General features: G+C 38.9%; 1 protein-coding gene across 1 annotated transcript in view; it reads right to left on the reverse strand.

The window, feature by feature from the left end:
- Positions 1 to 544: 544 nt before the first annotated feature.
- Positions 545 to 12,164, reverse strand: part of LOC101859129 (beta-secretase 1) — an 18,013-nt gene continuing 6,393 nt past the window's right edge. Inside the window, exons 5-10 of the mRNA XM_005107508.3 lie at positions 11,010 to 11,144; positions 9,487 to 9,621; positions 8,195 to 8,296; positions 6,781 to 6,945; positions 4,921 to 5,164; positions 545 to 3,387 (exon numbers count right to left, since the gene is read on the reverse strand). Of these exons, the coding sequence (XP_005107565.1) occupies positions 3,176 to 3,387; positions 4,921 to 5,164; positions 6,781 to 6,945; positions 8,195 to 8,296; positions 9,487 to 9,621; positions 11,010 to 11,144 (993 nt within the window). The 3' untranslated portion in view covers positions 545 to 3,175. The remainder of the gene's footprint in view (positions 3,388 to 4,920; positions 5,165 to 6,780; positions 6,946 to 8,194; positions 8,297 to 9,486; positions 9,622 to 11,009; positions 11,145 to 12,164) is intronic.

Here is a 12,164-nt window from a genome sequence, read left to right on the forward strand (position 1 = left end):
CCCCCCCCCCCCCCCCCAAGTCCCATCAAAGAGAAATACTAAAATGGGCTAGAAATTTTACTAACAGATTATTAACCCATGGAATAGAAATTACATTGACTTTTACTTTTAAGCAGCACTAGCGCTTAGCCACCTCAGTGCTTCCTTGTTGTATCTCCATTTTTTTAAACAGTCAAATGTGACTTCTTCTTAAGCTCACTCTTTGTTATGAGCTGTTTTCACTGTTGTTAAAAATGGAGATACGACAAGAAAGCACTGAGGTCCTGACTTATAGTCTATAATTCATCTGGACATAAGCAATTTTTTTTCTCTCCAAAATATTCAGAAAGCCAGTTTGAAGAGAGCAACAATTTTAAGACTTAACATGTCTAAAACGCAGTCGAGATATGGCACGTCTTAAAACACGAGCATGAGGTTGAGAATCATTTACCAATAAGCAATATTTAACCCTCTCCCAACACATGGCACACTTATTAAGGCGTCAGAATTGTCAAGGCACATCTAAAAAGTGACTTTATCGGACTTTAAAATAAATTTTTTTTTTCACTATTCAAAACCATTCTACACATTTTATCTCACTGAATAGCCAGGGGCGCTATGAGAAGCATAAAACACTGGCATCCATTGTCTCGAAAAACATAACCACTGCTTAATAAAAGACTGCCATATGTTTTATAGCAGTACAGGACCTTAAAACTAAGAACCAGCTCTCTGTAAACCTAGTTATCTCAATCAGCAATTTTCACTGTGGTTATTCATTAACGCAGCGTTGCTACAAAAATGATTTATATCAAAATGTAAAACAGAGGCCAGCCTCACGTAACAAATAAGACCATTTTTAGATTTCACATTCACCACATAGAATTAATTTCTTAACATACAAAAACCATTTAAAAAATGAAAAGTAATGGAAGGACTCCACATTGTCTGAACACAAGCACAAATCAAAAACTGAATAATAATTTGTAAATATACAACTGAATAATAATCATCCACAGACAAAATAAAGTAATAACAACAAATAAAAATTCAAAGCATTACCAATTCATACAACTAAGTAATAGTGTTTTGTTTCACTAGAATTAAGATTGAGAGTACTAAATAGAGTAAGTATGACAAGAGGTTAGAGTTACATGGGGGATGCAGGCTGAGGTGTCATTTACATGGAACCACAACAGCTTCATGGTTTTGTAATTGTATAGACTTAAAGCCCTCTCCAAGACCAACTCGGAAGATTATCAAAGAAGCAGAAGAATTTGTCAAGTAGACGTTAACAGAGCACCATCATGGTAACAAGCTGCCATATTTTGTCAAGGATGGCTACATGACTAGTTTGCAGCACAATTCCACTTGTACCCCTTGATTGTCGTTCAATTAATTCTTCTACCGAAGTCGTATTAACCCCGCCCCCTGCAACTTCTGCCTCTCCAAACTGAAAACTGAAGCACTTCAGAGTACAACTTTCAGAGGCTTGGATAAATAACTCTTTTGAGTTAGTCTGGAGAAAATGACACCTTTGTTTCACACAGTAATTTTTTGTTCCTAAAGGGAGATATGGCTTCAAAACGTAAATTGCACCAATTAAGTAGGGCAATGATTAAAAAATGTAAATTGCGGGTAAGCTCTAAAAACTTGGTGTAAAAAGTCTATTGCATTTGTATGAGGAAGTGTATGCTCACAAAAGCAAATTGCAAAATGGAAGAAAGGGTATAAAATGACGTGCACTAAATACTGGCAGTCATGACAACTTGCAGCTAGGTTTACATTATCACCTTGCTAGGAGAATTTAATGATAAATAGCATTATGTGCCAGCTCTAAAAAAAAAAAAAGGAACATCAGCTTTTCTTCCTAGTTCCCTCTCCACGTCCTTAATGAAATATTGTACAAATATACTACACTGTTAAGACTGTGAACGGTGATTCCTTAGTTGAAAACACCCCCAACCCACTTCTCTATTTTACTGCAACTGACGACATGAGAGACTGGCCAGGGACAATAGGCAGTAGGCTGGTTGACAGCATGACATCAAATCGACATGCCCACTACAGCTCTGGGCCAATACCTAGCGATGACAACGGCAGCCTCAGAGTTGAAAAAAAAACAACAATGGTCAGTAATTTTTTTTTGTCTGGGGCACAACGGCACACTCCACTTCGTCACAAAGCTTTCTCTGTCCGCCACCCATCACATAACTGTTAACATCAAGCTTCATTATGTTTTATATGGATGCAGACCCATCTGCGTTCACAGATGAACCAATTAAAGCCTATGAACAAGATTAAGAGAGTGAGTCAGCATGGGGAAGACCCAAAACTCTGATGGACAGCAGACCGTTTCACGACGCCCCAGAGAGCAGGAAGCAGCCAAAATGATACTGATAATGGCCGACAACTGGAAGAGAAAACCTGGGAAATAAAGATTGTCATAAAGTAAAATTGCATCACTCTTGTTCACATTCGTCTTTGGTTATTTAACAAAACAACACTACTAGGCCTCCACCTTTATTCAGGCCATTTATATTTCATCACAGTCACTCACAGCTCCAGCTGAGACACGAGAAAGACACAAGAAGCACTGCACCAGAAGGATGAGATTCTTGTCTGGACCAGAGAGAGAGAGAGAGATCAGAAAGGAAAGACATCTTTAGAAGAGAAAAAAGAAACCATATTAAGTGCTGGGGATTGGCTGGGAGATATAGGAGGGAAGGATATGTATTGATATAATGCATTGAGGTAGGAATCCCTTCTCCCCAAACAGCTGTATTTTGTGTCAAGAGTGATTCCCCACTCAATGGGAAAGTACTGTTCAAGACAAAAAAAAGTGCTGTCAATCAGAAACCATTTTCTTGAGAAAGTTTCAAGATGGCAAACCCTTTCTTCCCAACCACAACATCAGGGGAAATCTTGAGCGCCAAACTGTACACAAATGCCTGGATCCACTGAGCTTTTTCTAACTCTTACATTTTAGTAAGCCACAAAAAAGAGATCTGCAGCAGAGTCCACTTAAACTAAAATCTGAGGAACAGCCAGGTTTTTTTCAGCTTAGCCAGGTTTTCAGTTTAGAGAAGTTGTTCAAAAAAAAAAATCAAAAAAATCAGGGGTTTCTATTTTCTTTCCAAATAACTGTGTTCGGTTTAAGCGGACCCCACGTATTTCCACGCCTTCTGTCCCAATATCACTGGGAATCTGACAACACAGTGCGCGTCTCGGAGCCATCATCATCGGCGCAGTGGTGCCGTTTGCGACTGAGCAGGTTCTTCACCCAGAGAATCAGCAGCAGCAACAATGGCAGCACCACCACGACAGCCAGGCCAGCCATCACGTAGGAGACTACCAGGAAAGACTGGTGACTGTCGGGCTTCTTGTAGGCACAGCTCCTCAGGTCTTCTGTGGACATCAAGCAAGAAAAACAAATCAATACATTATAAATAACTATCATTACACCTCTGTGCTAGAACTACTTTAGTTTTCGTAAGAATTTTACGGCACTTGAAACACAATAAAGTCATATAAGTGTCGAAGATTAGAGGTGTTACAAGAGAGTAACAAACACAAAAAAGAAGGAGGGGATATAGAAAAGATAGAGATTACTTCAATATCGTGCATCCAGATTGTTTCTCAAAGTGTTCTTCATCTCTCTGTTGGTGCAACGTTTATAAAAATAAGAGAATGCTTACTATTTGAAGGATTTACATTGCCCCAGTCCTGTTATTATTGGATGTGTCCATGGAGATACAGGCATTATCATACTTATTTTGTGAATACAAATCATTTTTATGAAACTCACACACAGGCATGACTGAAGTTTCATAAACATATTATCATTTCCACTGCTTCGTTATGCCAGCTTTTGTTTGTAAACAGGTGTATGTTTTACATCCCCATTAACACAATATATATAATTTAGGAGTCCGTCTGCTTTGACCCTGTTGCCAGGGCCGGGCCAGCCCAGACTGAATGGAATTTCATGTCTTGTGACACTGTGTGTCCTGCACTGCTGGAGGATGTGTTCCACAATTTGGTCTGCTATTGATGATTGTACATGTTTAAATAATCTGTACAACATGTGTTGTTCCAGTGTAGTGTGACTGAAGACAATTATTTATTTTTAAAGGAACAGCTCATGATAATAATCTGGTATCTTTGAATAGTGTATTTCTGCACACTCCAAGTTAAAAAAGTGAATTCAATATCAATGGCATGAGAGTGTGTGTGTGTGTGTGTGTGTGTGTGCGTGTGTGTGTGTGCGTATGTGTGTGTGTGTGTATGTGCGTGCGTGCGCATGTGTGCATGCACGCAACTAAGCATGCATGAGTTTATGTGAGTGCATAAAAGCAAAGATAATTTTCCACAATAGGTACAAGCACAGTATTGTTCGTGTTTATGAATTTGTTCACCCATTTATGTACAGCACCTTCAGCTGTGTTCACATGAGAGTATACAATTAAGCTCCTTGTGTCATGATGTAGTGGTATCAGACGCTTGTCAATGTTTGGGCATGTGGAGTTATGGAATCATCTTAAAGCGTGTTCATTTGTCTTTCATTTGATGGAAAATCTACCCATCTATCTCGAATAGAAGTCGAGATATTTCTGATTGAAGAAGGTGGTTTCAGAGAAAAAATCATCCAGAAAATGGCTGCCAAAGTATGGTAGCTTCCATAGCTTGAGAGTCCTTGGGAACTAAAAATTCATTTTCTGTGCCTTTTATCAACATTTTTGTCAGTACAACCTGAGCAGAATTATGTTTTCAAATAGACACAAAAGGTGTAGAGCCAAAAACACAAAATTCAATAAAAAATTGCCCAACCAGCAGAAATATACAGCTTTCTTAGATTTCAGTATTTTGATTAGTGCCTGATTTCACCACCATGCCTCACATATTATTATTATCATCATCATTATTATCAAAGATACTAACTCTTGGTATACAAAGGTCCCACTATGGAGTGGTTGCGGATTGGATGATCCGGATCCGGCAGGGGACACGTGGTCTGGCCAAACCCGACGCGCGAGTTATTGCGGTCAAACACGACGTAAAAAGCCTCCATGAGGACAGCACCTAGAACAGCCCCCGTGGTGGAGGGGGAGAAACCAAACTTGACACACATCTCATCCGGCACCAGACCTTTACCATCCACAGACTGAACAGGCCGCAGGTAGTGCTGGGAAAGAAAAGATGGGAAACTGTCAGAAAATGCAAATGTACAATGATGAGATCACTGAAGTAATACACCTCATGAATGTCAAGACAAAAGGGGTCTTTTTTTTTTAGGGGGGGGGGGGCAACTCTTTTACAACTCTTACAACAACACAATTAGGCCACAAGGGAGCAACAAACACAAAAAAGGAAGAGAGATAAGGACAATAGATGTTTGATAAAAGAAAGAAGGAACAAACCACACAAGAGGACCCGCCAACCACGTCTGGTGACAAAACAAGCATTATAACTTGGTTCCAGTTAGCTTAAAATTTAAAGGTCAGACCTACAAATATAAAGGTTATTCCTCTGCAGAAGTCTTGAAATAAAGTGATTTCAGGTAGCAAATAATAAAATCACAGGTACAACACCAAAGTGACAAGCCATACTACGGCTGGCAGACCAGTCATGACCATGAGTGCCAACGTTATTATCAAAACAAAAAAAAAACCAACATACCCACCACTATGATTGGAATAGTTTAGTGTTAATGTAAATGTGCCAAAAAGAACACCAAACAAACAAACATGGGGGTGTGTTAACTTTCGTTCAGCAAATGTTCAGTGACCTTGTGACTTGTGTGCTAGATGTAGAGAGTTTGACATGTTTGTTTGCAAACATTCTTCAGAGCTAGTTTTTTCTCTCACTGGTCCTGAAGAGAGCACTGCTGTTTTGTTTTAGGAGAGGTTTTACGGAACTCGAAACTGCATACGGTCATAATATGAGTGCCAGAAGATTACAGGTGTTACAAGAGAGTAACAAACATAAAAAGAAGGAGGGGGGATAAGGACGATAGAGCATGTTTGATAGGAAAGAAGAAGCAAACCACACCAGAGCACCCGCCAACCACCCACAGAGCACTGCTGGGAGAAGAAAATGCTTGGTGTTCACTTCAAAGTTAAAGTCTGACTTTTTCAGGTACCCTCGAGTGAACCACAGTCTGGCACGCACTTAGCAAAATCGGAGGGGCGTGGAAATCTTTTCTTTATGTTACGAATTTCACTAACCTAGAATTACAAAAGTTCTTTGATGTTAAAAATGTTGAGTTTCACAACATGTCAAGTTTTTCCGAATACAAATACAGTTCTTTAAATATCTTGATAACAATTTCGAATAACCTTATGATTTTAATAGAGCAGATAAAACATTCGGTTTCTGACTTCATGGTCTTACTCACTCAAAACGGCTAAAAATGTCTAATAGAACTTTATAATTCTACGCTAATGATTTGCCATGTTTATGTTTTAAATACAAAAATATACATGTAAGACAAAATTCAGGACCTGAAAATCTATTGAGTATGTGCATATTGACTATGTGCCTGCTAGACTACCATTTTTTTAAAGAACACAAGCAGCAGAGATGGAATTACGTACTGACAGCAGGAAGTCCTAGACAGGCTGAAATATAGCGAGCATCCTCGAGAAGACATATCTGGTAATCCTCGAGAAGACACATATGGTAAGTTTACGCCAATCTAACCTTCTGAAGATAATGTTTAGCCTTACACACCTTTCATCACAACTATCAACAATACTATAGACGATAACTGTTACTGGCTATTCAGTTGTCCCCACTTACCTGTGCAGTGATGTCCAGCCTGAAGGAAGAATTTTCTGACTGCAGGAGATAGAATGAGACCACAGGAAAGAGTTCAAATGGCTCTTCCATGTCACTGAAGCACAGTATGTCTTCCCCGGAGAAGAATGACTCACCAGGCAAATCCCATGGGTTTATTTTCTTGACCTGAAAATGTCAAATAGAAAGAAGTCAATTAAGAACTATTGACAAAAGCTCATTATTTCATGACAAAAGTAAAATGTTTAGAAGTCTGAAAAAGACAAAATTTTTTGGGGAAGCCATGACGTTCAACAAATGCGTATTGAGAAAGTGAAGGAGGTAAAGCATTTAATAACAAAATGCCAGTAAACATACGCCTCTTTGAAATGTAACTATGCTTTCACTATTGACAAGAATGCAGAAAAGACAGGAACTTATTCCACTGTTGTAATAACAACAGAACGACTGACAGCTTTTTTTTCTCATAAAAGGAGGGTGACAAAACTTTGAAAAAATGAAAACAAGACTTCATTTCATTCACTCTCGAAAAAACCCACCTCTTCCAAATTCAAAATCAATATAACAATAAACTTGTCAGGGTCACTCACAACGAGAAAACCCCCCCCAACCCAAAAACTTCCCTTCTTTTAGTTAAGTAAGAGTTTTACGGCACTTGCACCTCAATTAGGTGCTGAAGATTAGAAGTGTTAGATGAGAGCAACAAACACAAAAAAAAAGAATGAGGAGAGATAAGAGCAATAGATGTTTGATCGGAAAGAAGGAGCAAACCACAGCACCCTCCAACCACCCACAAACTCTCTCTTTCGAAAGCCTAACGAACACAATGAGAAGGATGAACATGACCATGCAGGAAAAACATGGTTGAGGAAGACAGGCAAGTAAGTATGCATGTACGTACATTACGTACTGTTTGGCTGAAGGAAAAACATGGTTGAGGAAGACAGGCAAGTATGCATGTACGTACATTACGTACATTACGTACTGTTTGGCTGAAGGAAAAACATGGTTGAGGAAGACAGGCAAGTATGCATGTATGTACATTACGTACATTACGTACTGTTTGGCTGAAGGGAAAAAAAAGGAAACAAAAAAATCTAAACAGAAGAAATTTTCGAAATTCTGACCTGACCAAAGATGTCAGTCTCATTCCTCTGTATGAGATACTAAAATTAAAAAACCCCTTTAAAAAGTTGATAGCAACAACAATACTCTGAAGTCTTTTTGTATTTTTTAAGGACTGACGTATTTCATATGTGCAAAGAGTAAGAGCAGAGATTCTTCAAAAAGAACTTCTCTTTGAAAACAGATTTTCAAACAATTTCATTGACATTTCAAAAATGAGCATCTATTTTCAAAGAATTTTTTTTCAGACAGTGCATCATCTTCTAATGCGTTTTTCTTTAATCTAACTTACCTCCCAGGTGCGTTCAATGGCAGCGACTAAAGCTTTGAAGACAGCATAAGGCAGACGTATCGTTGTAGTGCCAGAGTCCACGATAGTCTTGTCAAAGTTGTACTGAGAACAAAAGACGGGGGCTCCAATCAGTTTGCACTTCATAGTTTACAGTACTTTCAACACTAAAGGATGACATGTATTGCAAAGCTTGCTTTTTTTTCCTCCTTCAACCCTTGTGACACTCAAGTCTAAAAGAATAGACCATATCAGAAAACAAAAGCTTGACCCTAGAAAAAAATTGTTACATCATATTATCTCTAAACTCTCCATATTTTTTTGTTTTTCATGATTCCTTGTCAATATAATGCTCAAGCATCTGCAAGAAATAGTACTACTTATTCTATTTTCAATATTTAATGCAATATTCTTTGTCCTATCTCTAGGTTTTGTTTCAGTAAAGTCAAGCTCATCCACGAAATAAGCGCTATCCAGCGTATAAGAGAAAAGCAGGGCAGACAGAAACAAGAATGGGAAACGAAAGAAGTATGACCTAACAGTAATGTCCTCCAGACACCCATGTCCTACGTTGTGATGAAAGAAACCTTTATGCAAGTGACAATAATCACTTTTGGTCTCTATCAGCAATGAAAACCTGTTCTAACGACCACCTGTCCAAAACAATCACCTGTACAGTCAACTACTTTCAATTTTTTCCCTTGCATAAAATTTTTTCTATGACACTGTCTAAAGGGCTGATCAATCACAACATTCAGAGCAAAGTCATTAAGATATCTAGAAGTCACAGCAAAGAATCATTATAACAGGGTTGAATGAAACCCAGCTAGAGGCCTAGAAGCAAGGCCAGGCCCTTTACTCCGCTGCTATTGACACTCCTATCAACGCTATACTCTCAGGTTAATTTATTAAGAGGCTGGACCACCGAGTTCAACAACCATTCCTGAAAGGACCGAGCCAAAAGGGAAATTCGTGTAAAGCGCCTTTCACATGTACACAACGTTAGACTGAGCTGATGCTCGAAATGAACTCGCAATCTCATGATAATGAGTCCGGTAACCTAAGCACTCTGCATTCAGTTTAAGTTAACTCCACTATATGGGCTCAATAATAATCAAAGGACAGCACACACTAGAAGTAGAATAAAAGTACTCAAAGCTAACTTTTGTGTGACTACCCTGATTCTTTTTCTGCCTGCTGACACCAAATTTCTAGACACCCGATATACAGTTACAGCAAACAATATCCATGTGGCGCACACAGATAAAGGATAGGGTCATCACACACGGTCTTACCTCTTTACAGTCCATGTCCAAAGAGACATCATCCACAGCCATGTCTGTGATGACCACCTCGTAGTACCAGGTCTTGTAGATGGGAGTGTACAAAATGGGGCTGGCCGACAGAGATGGGTCAATACCACCAAAGATCTGAAACATAAAATAAAAAACACTACCTACTGATAGGCGCTTTTATAATTTTTGGAGCCTGTGTTTGCTCCTGTTCTTACTCAGGGGAAAATGGGGCTGGCCGACAGAGATGGGTCAATACCACCAAAGATCTGAAACAGAGAACACTACCAATTGATAGGCGCTTTTATAATTTTTGGAGCCTGTGTTTGCTCCTGTTCTTACTCAGGGGCACAACGACCCAGTACAGTTCAGTTGTGAGTAAGGAGAAGCACATCAACACAATAATGTTCATTGAGTGCAGGGAAAAACTCCTTTCCGATTTTCAAGAGCAGAAATGCACGTTTTGGGAGCATTAAATGAAAATTACCATAAGTGCAAGGATACACCTAAAACTTTCAGTTAAAAAGTAAAAAAAAAAATTAAGCCAGCCCAGCCAAAGCGGCAACAGTGAGCCGACCCCCGTGACCCAGACGTTATATGATGCTCGACAGGGAGCCCCCACTGCAGCTTAAATTCCACTGCTGGTGCACCATGTAGTATTTACAGACATAAAAAGAATTCATAACAAATCAAAGTACATTGCTTTTTTTTGGTCATTAGGATGTTTGGATTGGACATTTACCACGATTTGTGGAAAAAATTGAAAACAGCTAATAAAGAGGAACAAATAATTTAAAAAAAAAATGTTTCAACAGTTATGAGAAAACAGAAGCACATAGCCACACTAAGGGCCATTCAGTGCAAGGGAAAAGCAAAATAAACAGAGATAAATGAGGGAAAGAAAAGAAGCAAGACATACCACTGGCCTGCCCAAACCTGATCACAGGCAAGGACACTCAGATATCTTTCAAAACAACATAATACTACAGGGGAAGCAGGGTAATCCAGAGAAAGCAAGAGACATAAAAACATTGAATGCGACTTGATTTCATTTATTATTATAGTAGAGGGTTTTACGGCGCTCGAACTGCATAAGGTCATATGAGTGCCAAGGGGTGGGTGTCAACAGAGAAGTCTTTACAGGGAATCAGACTTACTCTGCTCACCTCTCTAGCTTCAACAGCACAAGGTCTGCTTCGACTATCAAGGCACCCCGGAAATAGCAGGTCACAAGAGAGTGACAAACATACAAAAGAAGTAGAGGAAAATGACAATAGTAAGGATCAGGAAAGAAAAAGAAGCAGTTCCCTGTTGTAGATCAGGCACAGTTATGAGCGTGACATGAATCAGCCCATTTACAATTCTACTGTGCTTGAACGAGAAGTGTCCCCCCTTTGGGAATGGCCTAAAGACACTACAGTCAGTGGCACTGCCCTGGTGGGATACTTGATTTCAAAATTTCACAAGGCACATCAAGTTTGTGAAGCAGAAAAATATGCTGCTCCAAGGAAAATGAGGAAACCTACCAGGGTCCCTTCCATGAGAGGTTCATCTCTGGTATGTACAAAGGAAGATCCACAAAGCAGCATGGAAAAGACATCCTCCAACTCTGGGTTTTGTTCTATCAATGAATCCCAGAACGGAACAAGGGACGAATCAGGCTAGGGGGAAAAAAAAAGGAAAAGTCATCTTCATAATAACCTTTCACTTTGCTTTCCAATAACAATGTCCAAGTTTCATGCCTATATTATGTTGCTCATGAGAAGTCATCAAGTTTAAATACTAGGTCCAAGTATAAACTTACTTCAATGTCCAGACGACACACTCGTCTCTTAGGTTGTCATTACTCACTTCTTTACTATATTATATTATAACGCTTTTCCATCAAAATATTTTTAAAATGATAACCAGTCAATGATGCAAAGATAAAAATCAGTTTGGAATTGCAGATAGAAACAGAGGTGGGTTCAATTTCTGCCTCCATGTCCTGAGCTTTGGCATAAATAAAAAAACTTGTAAAGTAAAGTTTAACTCCAAAACAAAGCATTCAAAAGGTACTTCAGGTATTGTTTCCAAGAAATTTAGACATCTTTTAATTCCCAAAAGTTGATGACATCATCTAAAAGAAGGGAAGTGTGAACTATCATATAAAAAACAATTAGCAGGAACATTTAATTCTGAAGTTTCAGTGCAGCAGTGAATATATGTAGTACCATCATTCTACAAAGTTCTTCACTCACTATTTCTAAACCTTTTGAGCCCTTGCCTAGCCACAAACCAGTACCCTGTCCCCCAATCGGCCCGCTTGAGACAAAATACGCACGAGAAACCATGTTTATTACACAGGACATTACTGGTTATTTTGAAGATCTTTCGGAATTAGATGCTAGTAATGACGAGGACTACCATGAGTGGGATATGGAATGTGATTCTGACAATCCCACGAACGTTAGTAATATGTGAGGCAGCATGGTGGAATCAGGCTCTCGTCTAAAATAACCAAAGCGAAGAAACTTGCATTTTTCTGCAGGTTTGTGAATTTTTATCAAAATTTGTTTTTTTTGGCTCAACACCTTTAATGCCCATTAAAGAACTCATTTCTGTGTGAATTTTGTGGAAAATGTTGATTAAAGGCACAAAAAATGTAAATTTTGAGTTACCACAGACTGTCAAGCTTAGGA

This window comes from Aplysia californica, unplaced genomic scaffold (genome assembly GCF_000002075.1).
Source record: "Aplysia californica isolate F4 #8 unplaced genomic scaffold, AplCal3.0 scaffold00609, whole genome shotgun sequence".
NCBI classification, from domain to species: domain Eukaryota; kingdom Metazoa; phylum Mollusca; class Gastropoda; order Aplysiida; family Aplysiidae; genus Aplysia; species Aplysia californica.